This window comes from Capricornis sumatraensis, chromosome 15 (genome assembly GCF_032405125.1).
Source record: "Capricornis sumatraensis isolate serow.1 chromosome 15, serow.2, whole genome shotgun sequence".
Classification (NCBI taxonomy): domain Eukaryota; kingdom Metazoa; phylum Chordata; class Mammalia; order Artiodactyla; family Bovidae; genus Capricornis; species Capricornis sumatraensis.
Window position 1 is genome coordinate 40,811,052 of NC_091083.1, and position 20,370 is coordinate 40,831,421.

The following is a 20,370-nucleotide window of genomic DNA, read 5'->3' on the forward strand; positions in this document are numbered from 1 at the left end:
CCGTGTTTTCTGGTTTTTCTTCACAGGCTCACTGCAAGCCTAGATGTTCTCCCACCCTTTGGAGGCAGATCCCTAGACTTCCCCCCTTTCTTCTGGCCTCTCCCTTGCCCAGCACTGCTGCTGCTACTGCTAAGTCACTTTGGTCGTGTTCGACTCTGTGCAGCTCCATAGATGGCAGCCCACCAGGCTCCCCCATCCCTGGGATTCTCCAGGCAAGAACACTGGAGTGGGTTGCCATTTCCTTCTCCAGTGCATGAAAGTGAAAACTGAAAGTGAAGTCGCTCAGTCATGTCCAACCCTCAGTGACCCCATGGACTGCAGCCTTCCAGGCTCCTCCGTCCATGGGATTTTCCAGGCAAGAGTACTGGAGTGGGGTGCCATTGCCTTCTCTGGATGCCATTGTCCAGGACAGTCAGTGCTAATTATCAGCTATTTAATTGTCAGCGCATCAGGGAAGTGATCCCCGCCCTGATCCCTAGGAAGTTATACGCGGTGAAGGTCGACTGTGTTCCATGCCTCAGGGAGAGGCTGTGTGCTTTAGCGGAAAGTTCACACCATTTAGAACTGATCAACTTGGGTGACTGCCATGTTTTCAATTTTTGGCCAATGGTCTCTGAACCTTTGTTTCCTCAACTGGAACTGTACCTGCACACAAGTGGGGAAGATTGAAACTAAAAGTGTTAGTTGCTCAGCTGTGTCTGACTCTTTACAACCCCATGGACTGTAGCCCACCAGACTCCTCTCTCTCCATGGAATTCTCCAAGCAAGGATACCAGAGTGGGCTGCCATCCCTTCTCCAGGAGGTCTTTCCTACCCAGGGATCAAACCCTGGTCTCCTGCATAACAGGCAGATTCTTTGCCATCTGAGCCACCAGGGAAAATTAAATGTAGTGAAAGTACCTTGTTAATGCAGCTTGTAAAAGAGTATGCCAACATGCAGGGATGTCTGCCTCACCCTAGTACCGTCTGTAACTAGCATACTGTAGATTCACAAAAACGTTTGTGGACTGAAAATCTCTTCATTGAGGGGAGACACAAGGAAGGGAAGGCAGTAGGTGGAGTTGTTCCAGCAAAATCTGTGTTTGTACATGTTTCCAATTAAGGTTTAAAACCTGAACCTGAATCGTAGAATATCCATCTGTTCATTTGTAATAAAATAATACCCAGTAACACATACACCTGCTTTCTCATATTTTTTTATTTGTATAAATGTTTAAGTCAATGAACCAACTTGGGGGAGCATTCTAAAACTAAATACCGAAGCTAACTGTATGTTATATGTATATATATATATATATATATACTTTTTTTTTTGAAAAGGCGAGAAGCCATGGTTAAGTTTTATGCATGTCATTGGTCCTACATCTAAGTGGTAATGAAAGGAATCATCTGTGAAAGGTTACAGTTCATAGGAGGAAGAAAAGAGAATAAAAATGGTCTTTTAGTTATAATGTGAGGGAAGATTATAGATGCTAGGAAATACTTCTCTGACATTAAGAGCTTTATCACACGTAGAATTATAACACTGAAACCTTCCCCAGAGGTCTTTAAAAATAGTTTATAACCTCATCTCTCTGCTCATGGCAATTTCACTTATAATAGAAAACAATTAAATGACCACTAAGAGGGAACTCGTTGTGTAAGTTATGGTACATTCCTCTATGGAATGTTTAGGAAGCCATTAAAAATTAAAAGATGAGAGCTATGTAGCAATGTATTAAAATTCTTATGGTCAGATACTCAATAAAGAAAGGGTGCTCAATTTTATGAATGATGTGATTACTATGATGTAAAAATTAGGTTTAAATGCAAGTTAGAATTGGACAAGAACCAAAACACAAAAGCGACTGATGGCAGTATATGGTACCATTGTAGGGGAGATGCTGTGATCTAGTTTTTTGAGTAACAAGTGAAAGTATATGTCTTAAAGGTGTTCATCCCTCTTGGAACTCTAACTGTGATCTTCACTGAGGACACGATTCAGAAAGCACTCTACAGTCTTAGAATTCTTGGTTTTTAATAACACAAGGTGCAAAACTATAGACCTCTCAAGTCACGCTGTGGTGCTTCTGAGTTACAAGGAGGATACTGTCCAGGGAGCATGGCATTCCAAAGCATCGCTGGTCTCCATTAAAAACTAATTAAAAATTAATTTTATGGAAATGAAGTAAGACAGCCTTTTCATTAGAATGCACTTGGTCTGAGTTTGAAGTGACGTTGTGACAGCCATTCCTCCACTGTTATTGGAAAAGATGAAATCTGAGATAGTCTTCCTGTTCTCATGCTTCTGGGAACAACCTGCAGAGTTTTCCAACATAAGCCTATGTCATGGGGCCACCGCCAACCAAGGGAGGCCAGGCAAGACCGCCATCTGAGAGCAGAGCAGGTGAAGACTTGGGTGTGGGACCAAAATGGAAAGATGGGCATTCAGGATGGGCAGGCAAGCTCCAGTTCCTGTACTGGAAGTTCCAGTAACCAGAAGCTTTGAAAGGGGGCATTTGGTGGCTCTTTACAGGTTGAAAGTGTAGGGGAGGAAGAAACCTCCCTTGTGCCGCCCACAGGTTCCCATGGCTGGCCTAATACTGAAATGGACATGAGGCAGATTAATGGCAGAAAAAGAAACAAAATTTAATTCATGCACGTGGAGGTCTCATAGAACCCATAGGACCTAAGAAGTGACCAAAGCAGGCAGCTTTTATACTTTTTAGACAAAGAAACAATAAATTTGTGAAGAATTGTCAGGACGAAGAAATTCAGGTTTGGGGTGCCCAATCTGTGAAGAATCTAAATAGAACTGAAGCTTGAGGTAGCAAATTAAGGGCTTCCCAGAGTTTCAGTGGTAAAGAGATGCAGGTTCAATCCCTGGGTGGGAAAGACTGTTTGGAGTAGGAAATGGCAGTGTCCTCCTCTATTCTTGCCTGGAGAATCCCATGGACAGAGGAGCCTGGCCGGCTACAGTCTGTGGGGTCACAATGAGTTGGATACGACTGAGCGACAAACACTTTCACCTCACTTTCAAGGGGTAGGGGTTAACTATATCACAGGGAATGTCTCTTGTTGGACTCCTCACTGCCCACAAAGAAGTCACAGAGCAAATGGCACATCCATTAATTCTCTACATGGACAGTTTCTTGCAGAATTAAGAATTTTTCTGGCAAATAAGCCCAGGCCTTCCTGTGTCCACGCGTGAAGCAGAGAAGTGAGGAACCTCGCGGCTGCAGCCTCCCTCACCTCCCAGGGCAGCAAGGAATGGGAGGGTTTTCAGTCACGCCTGTGGTCTCTCTATTCACCCTCTTCGAGCTTCACTCCTAACATGGAATCTTCTGTTTTCCCTTGTCCCGTATCTGAGTTCATGGGTGTAGGCAACAGAAATTGATTCTGGATCATGTAAGTGAAAGTGAATCTGTTGGAAAGTGGTGCAGAGCTCACAGTCTGTGGAAGGCTGAAGGATTGGTCCTGGAGGGCTCCAGGCTGGGCTGTGGCCAACAGTGGCAAGGATCCTTTAGGGGGTGGGGTCTGGCGAGTGAGCCTCTGAGATAAACACCATCCAAGGGTCCTTTCTGCCCTCACACCATTTCCCCATGATTCAGACCCTGGAAGAGAGACACCCTCTGAGGCAGAGAGGCTTCGGTTCCTTTACAAGAGGTTGGTGCCTGGAATTTCACTCCCACAAACACAGAACCCAGTGGGCTTGAGGTCATCCCCCCAAGATACTGGGGAACATGGTGGAAGGAGAAATGAACATTTGGCAACAAAATATAATTGTAAAAAATTAACAGCATCCAGAACATACCCTTTTACCCGCTTGCATAGTTCTGGAGCAGGTAGATGTTCAGCTACAGCTACTGCATGGTGAGTTCATTTTTGCCCAAGTGGAAAGAAAGCTTCCCTTTTGGGACAAAGCCCAGCTGTTGCCAGGAGCCTCCTGATTCAGCTCCTAAGTTTCATTTCCATCCAAGGGCTTGGGGTTCAATCTGACTGTCTCCAGATGAAGTGTCATCATTTCAAAGAGAGCACCAATTTATCCTCGAGGTTCCCTCACTCACCTTCTAGAACTTTGTTGTGGACTTGCCAGCTTGTCAGGCAGGTTTTTCTTTTTTTGTTGTTGTTTTTGTGTTTTGTTTTGGCTGATTCCCAAATGTGATAGTACAGGACTGTCAGCAAAAGTGGGAAAACCAGTACTCGAGAAACCAAGCGCCACACTTGGAGAGTTGGAGAACTCAGGTTTATTACACTGGCGAGCTTCCAGAAGAGCTAACACTCCAAGCTCTGAGCCCCGAACAAAGGGCTGACAGAGTTTCTTATACACAGACAGGCATGATTAAGCAGGTTGGGAGTAGGAAATGGCAGTCTGCTCCTCTATTCTAGCCTGGAGAATCCCATGGACAGAGGAGCTTGCAGGGGCTAGGGCGATTGCAAAGAGCAGGACAAGGGCGGGTGAAATAAGCTCCAGTTCCTAGTATTGTGAGTCCCCACTTTCTGAGACCTACATGATCCAGACATTGTAAGGAGCAAGCTGGGTTACAGAGGCAGAAGCAGCAGGAGATTATGTAAAATTTTCAATTTTCCTCTTCATTATGGTGCCTCCAGAAAACTAGGCTGTGATGGGTCCACCCCCTCCCTCTCTGAAATCACATTCATTCCCTTAATGCAAGTGTTTCGTTGTTTTATTTCACCTAATGCCCCCTACCACCTTCAGTTCAGTTCAGTTCAGTTGCTCAGTCATGTCCGACTCGTTGCAACCCCATGAACAGCATCACGGCAGGCCTCCCTGTTCATCACCATCTCCCGGAGTTCACTCAGACTCACGTCCATCGAGTCACTGATGCCATCCAGCCATCTCATCCTCTGTCGTCCCCTTCTCCTCCTGCTTCCAATCCCTCCCAGCATCAGAGTCTTCTCCAACGAGTCAAGTCTTCGCATGAGGTGGCCAAAGTACTGGAGTTTCAGCTTTAGCATCAGTCCTTCCAAAGAAATCCTAGGGCTGATCTCCTTCAGAGTGGACTGGTTGGATCTCCTTGCAGTCCAAGGGACTCTCAAGAGTCTTCTCCAACACCACACTTCAAAAGCATCAATTCTTTGGCGCTCAGCCTTCCTCACAGTCCAACTCTCACATCCATACATGACCACAGGAAAAACCATAGCCTTGACTAGACAGACCTGTGTTGGCAAAGTAATGTCTCTGCTTTTAAATATGCTATTTAGGTTGGTCATAACCTTTCTTCCAAGGAGTAAGCGTCTTTTAATTTCATGGCTGCAGTCACCATCTCAGGTGATTTTGGAGCCCAGAAAAATTAAGTCTGTCACTATTGCCACTGTTTCCCCATCTATTTCCCATGAAGCAATGGGACCAGATGCCGTGATCTTCGTTTTCTGAATGTTGAGCTTTAAGCCAACTTTTTCACTCTCCTCTTTCACTTTCATCAAGAGGCTTTTAAGCTCCTCTTCACTTTCTGCCATAAGGATGGTGTCATCTGCATATCTGAGGTTATTGATATTTCTCCCGGCAATCTTGATTCCAGCTTGTGTTTCTTCCAGTCCAGCGTTTCTCATGATGTACTCTGCATAGAAGTTAAATAAGCAGGGTGACAATATACAGCCTTGACGTACTCCTTTTCCTATTTGGAACCAGTCTGTTGTTCCATGTCCAGTTCTAACTGTTGCTTCCTGACCTGCATACAGATTTCTCAAGAGGCAGGTCAGGTGGTCTGGTATTCCTATCTCTTTCAGAATTTTCCACAGTTTATTGTGATCCACACGTTCAAAGGCTTTGGCATAGTCAATAAAGCAGAAATAGATGTTTTTTCTGGAACTCTCTTACTTTTTCGATGATCCAGGGGACGTTGGCAATTTCAGACCACCTTATCTCCACATAATTCTTATTTTCACAAAACTCAAAACTCACTGAAGGCCATCCCCATGGCCTTTTTGTTCAATGCAAACAACAGTAAATTATCTTGGGAAATAATCAGAAAGTAAGAGTGTTCATTAGATGAGCTCAGCTTCTACTGAGGAAAGAAAAAAAACACACACACACATTATATACAAACGGAATTTGAATTTGTGGAAATGAATTCTAGAAGAGAGGTGTTCAGCCAATAGTCAGATAACACTCAAGCATTGTCATTCCAGGTAAAGAGGGCCTTGCAGCAGGAAGGATTCAACCGGAAAAAGCGAGGGTACAGAGACATCAACGAGATCGACATCAACGTGAACGACCCTCTTTTCACAAAGCAATGGTACCTGGTAAGCATCTCGGTCCCTTTCATAATGGTTCTCATCCTGGGACTTCAGACAAAAGATGCATTTCTATTTCCTCATTAGTCTGTGGGATGCTAGCCAGCACCAGCTTGGGGGAACTTTTCTGTCCCCTCTGATCAGTATTGATTTTCCATCACACTCCACACATCTCGTTCTCTAATCTGCTTTCTTTCTGGAACTGCTAAACAGCCATGACCGTCTGGGTTCAAAGCAACTACCAAGAGCTGCTCAGTTTCTCCCAGACCAGTGTATAAGTGAAGACTTGTAGAAACATGTGAAAGTTAAGTCAAAGTTCTGGGAGGAGTAACCAGGGCCTCAAAAGGTATAGGACTGGGAGGCCAGGATGGGGCCACAGGTGTCAGGGAAAAGAGTCGGATGACTTCACAAGGGACAAGCAAGGAACTCAGAGACTAGAGTTGCAGGAGTACCACCTATTGGTGCTTCCTACAATAATGGCAGTCAATTCAGTAGAGCTTAACTGATGCAGGAGTCAAGGCATGGAATCCTAGTCTGTCTGGTGAAACGAATATATTTTCACAACCTATTTGGGTGGGTTGGGTTATGTTTAAAAGAGAAGGGCTCACGTGCCTCCAAACCAACCCAAACCACAGGGTATATGGAACGGAAGGGGTGACTAATTTGTAAATGTTTGTAATTTATAAACAGCCCATTGTAGGAATGCATCACAATTTTTCCCTTGGAGTTTCAGAGCTGGACTATGCTCTAGGCTTCAAGGCAGGGAATTCTACAAATCCAGTCTGGGTAACTGAATGAGTTTATGTGTGTTAGGATCGCCTAGGTGTCTAACAATAACAAACAACCAACAAATCAGAGTGGAATAACAACATCAAAGCTTGTTTCTCACTCACGTTATGCATCCAACACTTTGAAATGCCTTAGGTACCCAGGCTTCATCTTAGCTGCATCCCAACCCCTGGTTACACGAGCAACTCAATGGCAGGAGAAAAGCAGCTCACACACTGGCTTTTAAAGCTTCTGCGTGGACGTAATGAATGGCATGTAAATTCACATTCCATCGGCCAAAACCAGTCACATGGTTCTAACTTCCAAGGCATGAGGTGTCATCTTCACATGTGCCCATGAGAACAGTAGTCATTTCTATGAAGAGCCCTAATAAGAGTTGACTCATTGGAAAAGACTCTGATGCTGGGAGGGATTGGGGGCAGGAGGAGAAGGGGACAACAGAGGATGAGATGGCTGGAAGGCATCACCGACTCGATGGACATGAGTTTGAGTGAAATCCAGGAGTTGGTGATGGACAGGGAGGCCTGGCGTGCTGCGATTCATGGGGTCGCAAAGAGTCGGACATGAATGAGAGACTGAACTGAACTGAACTGAATGATATTTACATGTTTCAGCAGCATCAGCATCGTACCAGCTACTTGTCACGGTGGGCATCTGTCAATGCCAGCTCTAACTTGCCTATTTTTTTTTTAATGATTTATCTTTGAGAGAATCTCCGCAGGACAAAAATGCATAAGAAGAGGGTAGTGAACATATTTGTATGGAATTTTTCTTTTTACCTTTTCTTTCTTTTTTGATTTTTTAAAGGGGGGAGGCTTTTTTATTTCTTATATTAGAACTTGCGCTAAAGGTGAGGCAGCTCTCTTTAATTCAGTCCAACAAATAATTTTAAGTGAGACTTGGTGTGGGGACATTGAGCTTAAAAAGGTAAATAGAGCATGCTCCCTCTTGCAAAGGATATTATTATTTAGTGAGGAAATTATTCAATCAGAATAAAGCAAGACAAAATGAACTAACTTCTGAAAGTGAGGAATAAATACAGAGCTACAAGAGTTGTGAGCACTTAATTCTAAACTGGGGAGGGTTTCTTGCAATGTTGGCCTTCGGGAGTTTAAAGATGATGATCCAGTAATAAGAGGTAGGGAGACAGAAACTGCATTTGAATATTTCCATGAGACAAAAAATGCCAGTGTTCTGTGTATCAAAAAACAGAAGGAGCAGACTAGAAGAGGTAGATGGAGGGAACACCCCAAAGTCCTGTCTCATGGCAAACATGACCTCTGAACTGGCCCTGAAATATCAGGTGGCTGCAGAGTGTGTCAAGCAAATACTTACCATCTGGTGCTTTACCATCTACGCCGAACTAATAAGAGCCTCTGCTTTGGCATTCTTGAACCAGATCAATACTGGGCAAGCTGATGGTACTCCCGGTCTCGACTTGAATGTGGCAGAAGCCTGGGAGCTGGGATACACAGGGAAAGGTGTTACCATTGGAATTATGGACGATGGTGAGTATTCCGAAGGCTTCACTCATCTGGAACCAAGTGTGTCTTTTGCATGTCTTTGGAACAGAAAAGATCCATCATTCGGGAGATGCTAGTCAGAGGTAGGAGGGCCAGAGGCTGGGCATGGTCGTGTACACTGTGGCAACATCCTCACCCTCCTCACATCAATGATCCTCAAGCCCTTCACAAATATGTACTGAATTAATAAGTTTACATTTTTTTAATGAACAAATGAAAGTTGACAATCACTGAATTATAATTCCTCATTGGGGCCACTGGACTTCCCTGGTGGCTCAATGGTAAAGAATCCACCTGCCAGTGCAAGAGAGGTGGGTTCGATCCCTGGGTTGGGAAGATCTCCTGGGGAAGGAAATGGCAACCCACTCCAGTATTCTTGCCTGGGAAATCCCACAGATAGAGGAGCCTGGCAGGCTGCAGTCCATGGGGGTCACGAAACAGCCAGACAGGATTTAGCAACTAAACAACAGCAACAGCAAACACTGCTTGTATCTTACCTTGAAACAGCTTCTAAACCTGTTTATATTTACCATCTATGTCTCTAGATCCACACTGTTCAATGTAGTAGCCACTAGCCATACGTGGCTATTTACATTTAAGTTTTAATTAGTAAAAGCTAAATACAGTTAAAAATTCAATTCCTCAATCACATTCACTTAATATCAAGGTCTCAATAACCACATGGGGCTAGTGGCAATTCAATTCCACTTCATTTCTATCTTCACAGAAAGTTCCATTAGGCAGTGTGGCTCTAGGTCCCCAAAAGCATTTTGACTTTATTGCTGCTTTCAGAATGAGCCCTGGTAAAGCAAACTGATCACAGTTTACTATACTTGCCCCCCTGTAATGTTAATTCTATCCCACATGCCTGCCTGACAAAGATTTAGCAGAGCTTTAATTTTTATATATCATGATTTGAAAACCAAAGGGTTTGATGAACCGCTGTTTTTCTAACTACACGCGCCATTGGCTCTGCTGAGATTCTGGAGTACCTCTACCCCGCAGGCTTCTCATTGGGGATGCACTTTCACCTCTCATCAGCCGTCTGGACCCTCCATAAAAGCTCCGCTGGGCAGTATTGGTCCAATTACATATAAAGTCTGTACAGAAATGAAGCAATGGAGCCTTTCTCTTCTCAAGATCCTCAAAGAATATGATGTTCTCTAAAGCAAGCCTTTGAAGCAGAATTGATGGAAAACAAGGACAGGCAGGGTGCTTAAAATCGGTGTGTCTTCGTGTGGGCTCAATTAAATATCGACATGAAAACAATGCCCAGTGCTTTCTGAGGTGTGAGATGTTTTGAAGTGGAGGGAAAAGCTTTCTTCAGTGGCCAAGGGCTTTCACAGGAAGAAAAAAAGGAGCTCTCACAAGAGTGAGTGTGTGTATGTGTGTATGTGTGTGCACACACTCATGCCATGTGGGCAGCTTACCTGTTTTTCCTTCCTGACGCTTTGGCTCAGAAAGCACCATGGTTGAGGCCAGCTCACCTAGGAGAAAGATGCATGTAGGTTTGGGGGGAACCTGCCTAGGTTATACTGGAATCACCATTTCATCACTAAGCATCTGGGGGATCAGAGTAGCACCCTTAAAAGTGGTCACAGGCAGGCACCTTGCTCTTACAAAACCTCCAAAGTCTCAACTGAACTGTTAACATTGTAACTAAGGATATGTACATGCAGCCCCTTGTTGATTCCCTGAGGGCTGCAGAACTGCCAGCGATTCCTGAGGATTTGGACTGTTGTACAGAGTCGGACACGACTGAAGCGACTTAGCAGCAGCAGCAGCAGCAGCAGCAGCACAGACTTTCAAACTAATGACAGGATACTAATGGTTTATCAACAAAAGTATAACCAAGTATTTATCATTTGTGCACCATATTGCATCATGATTGGCGATGAGTCAGCGCCCCCTGTAGACTGCAAGCCTTAGGTGGCTGTTCAGCTCAGATTCTGTATCTAAATGGTCTGTGTTTTTCCAAGACCTGCGTAGCACCTGGCATTCATTGCTGAACATAAACCTGTGAATAAAAACAAGAATGAATCCATTAATAATACAAGAATTGAAAAATAAATAAGCTGATTAAGAAGATGTATTCAGTGTCTTCTGCCTCAAAAGATAATCAAATATACCAAAACATTGAAATACTATTTAATTACCAGGTTATCATTTTCATGCTTAGTTCATTATTATTTTTCTGGATCATGTCTGTCATCCTTAATCCATCTGTCAATAATCCTCTTCCTCAGACCAAAGTCTATGTCTGTTCTAACTTAACATTCAGTCTTCTACTTAACCTAATTAAAGATCCTTTATTTTAATTGCACTAAATTTATCTTGTTTTAATTCTGATTTCCTTCAGTCTTCAAATTATCTCTTGGCTTCAATATTTTCCCATCACAGAGATGAGACTACCACATCTTAGAAAATTCCTCTCCTAAGTAACTTGAATCGTCAGAACAGGAAGCCATATTTTAAAAATTAACTGTTAGGGAAAAAGAAACTTATTCTCTGCATGTGTGTATATCTTTTCTTTTAAACTTATCTGTTTGTAACAACATGTTTTGCCTAAAAATGAGTGCACAAAATGTTACCAATTTCAACAAACATATAGGACAATTTAATTTCAACACAACACTCTAAAACCAAGTTGTTGCTGTCGTTCAGTCTCAGTCATGTTGGACTTTTGTGATCCCATGGACTGCAGCACACCAGGCTTCCCTGTCCTTCACTATCTCCCAGAGTTTGCTTACACTCATGTCCATGGAGTTGGTGATGCCATCCAACCAACTCATCCTCTGTCACCCCTTTCTCTTCCTGCCCTCAGTCTTTCCCAGCATCAAGGTCCTTTCTAATGAGTCAGCTCTTTGCCTCATGTGGCCAAAATATTGGAGCTGCAGCTTCAGCGTCAGTCCTTCCAATAAATATTCAGGACTGATTTCCTTTAGGATTGACTGATTTGATCTCCTTGCAGTCCAAGGGACTCTCAAGAGTCTTCTCAAACACCACAGTTCAAAAGCATCAGTGCTTTGGCACTCAGATTCTTTATAGTCCAACTCTCACATCCATACATGACTACTGCAAAAACCATAGCTTTGACTAGATGGACCTTTGTCAGCAAAGTGATGTCTCTGCTTTTGAATATGCTGTCTAGGTTTGTCATAGCTTTTCTCCCAAGGAGCAAGCATCTTTTCATTTCATGGCTGCAGTCACAGTCTGCAGTGATTTTGGAGCTCAAGAAAATAAAGCCTGTAGACTTTTTGAATTATTTCTTCTTTCTGCACCATCCACAAAACTCTAGTAATGTGGTCAATGGAGGTACTGATGAGGATGCAAGAAATGTAATTGGTTATGTGTTTACTGTAAGCTGAACACTTTCAATGAACTGGCTCCAACCTTGAAAACCACTTTTCGAGGAGAACAGTACTTCCGTTTCAAAGATGAGGAAGCTGAGACTCTGAATCTATGCGGCCAGAGTCACACAAACATTTCAGTGCCTGAGCCCGGATAGAATTGGATCTGGTAGTCTCACAGCCTGTGCTTATCCCCAGCTCCATCCCACAGCCTACACTGACATCTCTGAATCAGGGTCCAGAACAAGGGTCTGAAACTTTAAAAATATTAGCCTTTATATCTTCCTCCCCCTGTCTTCCTGCAGCTCTGGGAGCAGGGTAAAGAGGTGAAAGAGAAGGGCCTGGCTATCGTCTCCCAAACTGTAGAAAGCAGAGTAACAACAGAAGTTGTTTCTGATGTGAAAACATCAGTAGATGAGTGACTCCCAGTCCAGGAATTACTTGTGCAACCAGAAAAAAAAAAAAAAAGGAAAACTTCTTTTTAAAAATATACATTTGGATGCAAGTTCTTTTATGCAGGACAAAGCTACAAGGTGGCCCGGCCTTGTTATGCATGTAGCAAAGATGATCGACACTTAATGATGATCAAGACTTAATGATGCCTCTGGCTTGCAAATATTGCAACCCAATAAAGTTACTGATGCCTCTGGAATAAGACGCACTGTTTTCACCCCTACCGGGTTGAGAAGAAAGCAAGCACAGAGAGGCCAAGTACCTTGCCTGAAGTCACTCAGCCAGTCAGCAGCATGGTTGGGATTAAAACTCTGGTCTTTGACTCCAAAGTCTACACTCATAACCATGATACTAGGTAGTGCAGGAACCCAGCCAGTTTCTGAAAGGGCTGGATGCTCTGATGTTGTTGCTGCTTTTCAATGATTAGATGATACTACAGACCTGGATGAGAGCTTTGCAATTTGCCCTTTGAAGTTCCACAGTGCTTTCTGAGACCTACATGTTGATGGAAGCCAGCAGCGTCAGGGACCATAATCCTACTGTTGCAATGACCCTTGGACAACAAGACAGGCCACAGGCAGGAGAAAGCATAGGACTCCCACCAGAAGACTCATGGTCTCGGGCTCCCTGGAAAGCTTTCTGCAAAAACAAGAAGTAGTTCCCACCTGGGACACCTCCAGGAAGCCACTTGCCCTTTGCCTAATGGCTTTTCTTGCCAAGCCATGTTTCTCTTGTTATTTCTGTGCCTGGCAATGCTCTCCTAATCCACTGCTGTCTGAGCCCCGTTAAATAATCATTGCTTTTCCTCCCCAGGGCAGGCTTCACTGCAGAAGAAATGCCAGCTGATGCTTTAGAAATGTCAGAACTTCCTCAGTCTCTTAGATCATTTCTCGGATGAGACATCCATCTTGGAGCCACTAAGCTGACATTTGTGTCAGAAGTGTTATGCTAGGGCCCCGAGCTGTAACTGGCTTCACTCCTCTGACACATCCGGTGGCCACTGGCTCTGCATCTTGGGGGGAGGGGGCAATGCCCTCCCCCAGGGGTACATGAAGCGGGGGCCCAGCGCTCACCCCATCCCCATCTTCCGACACCCGCACAGAAGGCACCTTCTTGAGCAGGTTTCCTGAGGATGCATGGCAGGTATTAACCCTCTGTTCCTGTGCTCTTGTCTTTTCACAGGAATTGACTATCTCCACCCGGACCTGGCCTCGAACTACGTAAGTGTAAGCTGGCCCTGTGTGGGGAATCGCACGTGTCCTAAATGCTCTGATGCCCCTGGTGGTGGGAGGACACACGCACACACACACGTGCCTGCATGTAGGCCACACCCAGGGCACACAGGTACCCTGCACATGAGTCAAAGACAGACGAGGCGTGGGGCCGGGAGCAGGCAAAGGTGAGTGACTTTGGAGAGAAAAACAAGGAAATGAGGTCTGAAAGGATAAAGTGTCAAGAAAGAAAAGGTAGAGGGAGCAGGGAGAGAGAGCCTTGGCAAAGTTTAAAATCAGCTCCAGCTGAGGACATTGACTGGAGGATGGAAATGAGCCATTTGGGTTCTTCCTGGACAACACCAATGGCAAAAAGCCCAAAGGGTGGCAACTCGCACAAAACCCACAGCTTTATGAGAGCAAGCACGCCACCTTCTTAAGATTATCTTTGTCCTGATGACTTTCCCCACAAATCCAAATATGGCGTATAGCATCCCTTGACAGAGGATAAATATTAACAGGGAATCATAGTAAATGTCTGGGCTCTGACTCTTGACCCAGCAAATCACCTGCTGATTCCTGATAAGATCTGCAAACCCTTTAAACTTACGTGATCACTTTACCCAGGGAGTATACCATTAAAGCATCAGTGTAGTCACTTAAAATAACCCAAACTATTACTAAGCTCTATTTCTCCTACAACTTCCAGATCTGGGTATTTTTCTTTTTAGTATTTTGGTTGCTGAAAAGACTCATATATTTAGAGAATATAGATTTAAATAGAGGAAAGATGATTAACAAGAAGAAATATTTGGGGATCCACGTTCTTCCTGGAAGGTATGTGTCCACACAGCAAAACAAGAAGGGAGATTTTACATGCGTGCGGTGGACAGGAAATCAGGAAGCAGAACACAGACATGCTGGGTTTCTATTGATCTCATGGGTCTTATAAACCTAGAAGAGAGTACACCAGGCTGAGAATCTTTTTTAATGGAAAAAAAAAGTTAAATTAATCATTGGCGTTGTCCAGCCAATGTGCCTCCAGAGAGAAACAACAGGCATCAATCCAAAGCTCATTGGATGGATGGGAATCCACTCTGCTAGATCAGGCAATAAAGAACTGGGACTTCCCTGGTAGTCCAGTCTCAAAGACTTCACCTTCCAACACGAGGGGTGTAGGTTCAATTCTCTGGTCGGAGAGGTAAAACCCCACGTGCCTTGGGGTCAAAAAATCGAAAGGTAAAACAGAAACAATAATGTAACAAATTCAGTAAAGACTTTAAAAAATAGATCAAAAAAAGGAAAGAACTGTCTAAGAGCTGTTTCAATAGATTCAGACTCCCAACCATCTGCAGAGTCTAAGGACAGCAGGCGCTCCTCCTCTCCAGCCTCCCTGCTGGCACATGAAGCCACTGCCTGGCTGTTCCTTCGCTTCCTTAGAGGGACCGCCCCACGCAGGGCCTTGTCTGTCTCCTTGAAAGCCTCGTGTGTGCATTCACGTGTCCAGCTCTTCTCAACCCCATGGACTGTAGCCCGCCAGACTCCTCAGTCCATGGACTTTTCCAGGCAAGAATACTGGAGTGGGTTGCTGTTTCCTCCTCCAGGGGATATTCCCCACCCAGGGATGGAGACATCTCTTGCATCTCCAGCATTGGCAGGCAGATTCTTTACCACTTTTGCCACCTGGACTACTCCAAAGCCCTGCCTCCCCCAGAAATGCAGAACCATGGAGAGTTTGCCAAGGAGAGGTGGGGAGATGCATGTGCCTCGTTTTCTCCCAGTTTCTGATCTTGGAAGCCCTTCCTTACAGAGAAATGGTAGGGACAACCAGTTGCAGGCAGAGGTTCGGCCTCAGGGCTGCCCTTGCAACTGAGGCACTTCTATTTTCCTCCCTGGATAAATTCCTCTTGCAACGTGTAGAGCATCAGTGCGGGGTGGCTGCCAGTAAGGCTGGACAGCGGACAGCACATGCCTCTCTCTTTCTAAGGCCACATACTGCCCTTACTGGAGATTGACCTGGCCACCCCTGCCCAGCCCAGGTGTTTCTGTGACAGCTGTTCCCAACACCGGTCACCAGATTAAAAAGAGATAGTAATTCAACACCAATCACCAGATTAAAAACAGACAGTAATTCAAGTGGGAAAAAAAGTCTTCCGGGGCTCTGGTGAATGGTAGGAATAATGCCAGTGGACAGCGTCATTCACCTGCCAAAAACCGTCATCTGAAATCGGGAAAGTGAAAGATACACATTGAGGGGTGTCAGCTCCCCTCAAATCTGCAATGTCAGAACACATCTGAAAAGTCTGTGAGTTCTTTGAGTGCCATTTTCTTTTTTCCTTTTCTTTCCTTTGTTTCTTTCCAAAACAAATGTTTCTAATTAAAAAATGAATACATGTCCTCTATAGAACATGCAGAAAAACATAAAACAGATTCAGAACTAGCTATATCACTGTTCTTAACATTTTGACATATTTTGGACTTCATTTCTATGTGTATATTTCTAATAAAATTGGGCTCTTGTTGCATATACAGTATCCCCCCTTCCATGCGTTATGTCATATTTTTATATTATCAAATAATCTTCAAAACCTGATTATAAAAGCTATATAGTATTGCCTCATGTGGTAATTTACTTAAACTCTCCCATCCCCAATAATTGGACAACTAGGTTGCCTCCAATGGGCATCTCACTCTTAGAGAGGTAGTGACGGATGGTGACAAGGGTGGTTGAGGGTCTCCAAACCACAACAGGCTAAGGAGAGTGAAAAGAATTGGAACTCACACACACACGCGCGCACACACACACACACACACACACACACAACTTAAGAAGCACATTAAATACATTTCCAAATATTTCCAGTTTTCTAGAATGGATGAGGCATTCAACCTGTTCGGCAGTTTCTCCCATGAAAATTCCCACCAATGAGTGACCAATTGCAGGAGGATTTCAGTTCAGTTAAAGCAAAAACTAATGATTAAAGAAGAAATAAAAAGCAGTAGCTCTCCCAGGAAGTAATGAGTCTCCTTACCTGAGAATGTTCGTGAAGAGCATTGATGGCCATTTGGCAGGGTTGTTGAAGAAATGACTTAAACTAGATGACATCTAAGACCCAAATGGAAACTGTGAGCTCTGGACAGAACCACATGATTCAACAACTTCCAACCAGAGGAAGGGTCCATGTCTTCAGCACTCACCAAAACGCTTTTAACTTTACGAAGTGAGTATATCTAACTATACGTGCCTTTGAACATGTCCTCTGTCTTTGGTAGAAGTGAGAAAACTGAACACCCAAAGAGCTTATCCTTACCTCCTCAGCGGAAAACTTGAACCAGCTAGTTTTCACCAGTTAGTCATGCGTCTCCTTCACTCTGGGTAGAGTTGAAAGTGACAACTTTAAAGCTACCTTAAAGCAACTTTAACACTGCCAGATTTATCCTCTTTATTTTTAATTAAAAATTTTACACTGCAACTAACAGAATGAGGATGGCAAGTGGAGTTGACCTGCCCGAGAGGCCAGTGAAGTCAGCGGATGGCGATAAACTCGAAAATTGTTCGAGCAAAGGACTAACAGGCAGCTTCACACCTTGTTAGGTGACTTAATGGCGTGGATCCTAGAGCTAGCCAGCGCTTTCTAGAGAAATGTACTAACTTTGGGGAGGTCCACGTTTGGGTTCCGGCCGAAGCAGACCTGAAACAAGGGTTTGAGGGCAAGTGGTTTATTTGGGAGGTGACCTTAGGAAGCAAGACAAGAGACAGGGAGAATGAGATGGGAGAGGGAAGGCAGCCGGCAGGAGGTGCATTTCAAGCAAGTCACCATGGCAAACCAGCTGGAACTTAATCCCACTGTGGCATCTGTGAGCACATGCCGGGCACCAGAGTTCTCCCACACGGGATGGGACACCTGGAAGCTGGGGTGTTTATACCACAGCTCCCATCAGTCATTGCTGAGGGCTGCTCCCAGGGGACGTTATGACCCCACCACCTCTGCCCTCCCCAACATCTCGGGGAAGAGCCCTCCACAAACAGAAGTGGGAACAGGCAGCTGGAGCCCATCATGGGTGTGGAAACGACAGGCTGGGTCCTGGCAACATCTGCCTGAGGGAGGGTGACTTGGCAACTTATTAAAGGTTAAAATAAACAGAAACGTGCTCAGGAAGAAGTAAAAGCCCCTATCAGAGGCTCTTAGACAAAAGGACAAGAACTTCTTCATAATCAAACCAGGAAAAACGTTTCCCAGAGCAGAATTATTATCAAAGCTTGTTTATTCTGTGTATTGAAAGACAAGACTCAAGGTAGGCTGGTCGTCCAGCGTTCTTTCCATTTAAACTGAGAATTTGAATCCTCTGAAAATTAATATATAAATGTAAGTCGTTAGTGTTAATTTAATTCAACAACTCCACCCTGATCTGTTGAGTGTTAGGAGCAAGAAATGATAGCGGCCACTTCCACTGTTGCTCTGTTGTTCTACGATTGAATTTAATCTGAGGATCCACTCTCCCTGGTAAACGCTCACTATTCCAAATAAATAAATTATCTCTCTTCATCGCAATAGTAACAACATGAAATTAGTCTTGGCCAAGTCCCTATTTCAGACCAAGCTGAAATCAGTGTTCCTTTACCAGCCTCTCTGGAGAAACAGTCTGGATATGGGCTCCAACTCAATCAGATGGCCATACTTGCAGGTGAGGGGTGGGCAGGCAGCGGGGGTCGCTGCCTTTGTGCTGGGTGGTCCCCTGCAGCAATGATCATGTGTTCACGGTGCAGGTCCAAGCCTGGGGTCCTCCCAGGCCTGCAGGATGGAGGGAGACTTTTGTTCAAGGACAGGCAGGTGTGACCGAGGTGGCAGCTTTCAGGGTGCGGGACAGGTGAAGCCAAGCATCTCCGACTTTGTTCCCAAGCCCGCTCTGCTGAAGCTGATGGGGTGAAGTGATGGGCTGGCGGTTCTGTAAAATCCAGAGAGGGCCTCCATCTGTGGGGGGGGTTTCTCAGAGGCAGACCTGAAACAAAGACCTGAAGGCAAGCAATTTACCAGGGAGGAGACCAGAGTGGGTGTCGGCCAATTCTCCCCAACTTGCCCGCCACCCACACAGAACAGGGCCAGGCAGGGCGTGGGGCTGACACTGGGGCAGTGGCCAGCACACCCCCAAGGCCAGCGTGGAAACTGAGTGAACCCTGAGCGCGACTCCTGGCTTCCCGGCTCACAGACGTGCAACCTTAGACTCACCAAGTAAACCTCTGTGAACTTTAATTTCCCAGCAGGTGTGCTGTGAGGTATCGTTGAAAGACTGTGTATGTATCTCCTGATAGATAATGTGTGTGCTCAGTCACTCAGTCGTGTCCAACTCTTTGCAACACCATGGACTGTAGCCCGCCAGGCTCCTCTATCCGTGGAATTTCCCAGGTAAGAATACTGGAGTGGGTTGCCATTTCCTTCTCCAGGGGAACTTCCCAACCTGGGGATCAAACTCGAGTATCCTGCATCGCAGGTGGATTCTTTATCATGAGCCATCTGGGAAGCCCCTGAAAGATAACAGATGCTCAATTAATGTCCATTTCTTTCTGAAAAAAGTTGAGATGACACAGGCAGCCGGTCCTGATGGAGAAACAGGGACACGAGCTTAGCGTTATTAAAAGAGAAAACAGGGTGCCTCCAAACTCAATGTAAGACTGTGAGGCTAGGAAAGCAAAGGGTGAAAGGTGAAGGTTACCCAAGTCAATCTCAGAGATGGATTTGAAAAAGAACATCCAAGTCAACAGAAGAAACAGGCAGAGAGGACCCTTTGCTTGAAGCCAAGATGGAAGGAAGAGGTCCCACTGACATATTAGGGTCATTTTTATGCAGCAGCTCTACAGTTTCCCACGCTAGACTCTCTTCCAGGTCCTCTCACAGTGACCAAGGCCATCCCAGCCTAAGAGAAAACAGATTTGTCTGGCCCCATCCCAGACCTACAGAAACAAAATCTCTAGGAATAAGCCTCATCATATGTATTTCTTTGACAATATTCCCAGATTTTGAGTGCTGAAGAATTGATCCTTTTGAACTTTGGTGTTGGAGAAAACTCTTGAGAGTCCCGGGACTGCAAGGAGATACAATCAGTCAATCCCAAAGGAAATCAACCCTGAATATTCACTGGAAGGACTGATGCTGAAGCTGAAACTCCAATACTTTTGCTACCTGATGCAAAGAGTTGACTCATTGAAAAAGACCCTGATGCTGGGAAAGATTGAAGGCAGGAGGAGAAGGGGACGACAGAGGATGAGATGGTTGGATGGCATCATCGACTCAATGGACATGAGTTTGAGCAAGCTCCAGGAGATGGTGAAGGACAGGGAAGCCTGGTGTGCTGCAGTCCATGGGGTGGCAAAGAGTCAGACACGATGACTAAACAACAACCAGATTCTGATGGTTCACCTCATCATTTGTTTTGACACTTTCCTCATTCATTTATTTACAAATCCATTTATTTACTCAACAATGCTATTTCCAACAAATGTATGACCCTATTGCAACCAGATCACAAGCTCTTTGTAGGGAAGTGAGTACCTTTTCAATTTTGTGTCCTTCTTAACGTTTAGCACAGCACTGAGCAGGCATTTAATAAATCTGTGTCAAATTTCATTGCATATTAATCAATCACAATTGCATATTAATGAATCAATCCTTTTGCAAATGAAATCAGGACCTCAATCACGTGTTGGGCCTCTGTTAGTGGTGATGGGGAACCCTGGTATGCAGCTCTCATCCACCTCCACCCCGTGCTGCATCACCTGTGTCACTGGTGAGGGGCACAGAGGACCACAGA

At 44.8% G+C, this 20,370-nt stretch overlaps 1 protein-coding gene across 2 annotated transcripts in view; it reads left to right on the top strand.

Moving 5' to 3' along the window:
* Window positions 1-20,370, top strand: part of PCSK2 (proprotein convertase subtilisin/kexin type 2) — a 233,311-nt gene that overhangs the window by 120,730 nt on the left and 92,211 nt on the right. For both annotated transcript variants that reach the window (XM_068987288.1, XM_068987289.1), the window contains 3 exons: window positions 6,133-6,246; window positions 8,426-8,534; window positions 13,535-13,572. In XM_068987288.1, coding sequence (XP_068843389.1) covers window positions 6,133-6,246; window positions 8,426-8,534; window positions 13,535-13,572 — 261 coding nt within the window. The remainder of the gene's footprint in view (window positions 1-6,132; window positions 6,247-8,425; window positions 8,535-13,534; window positions 13,573-20,370) is intronic.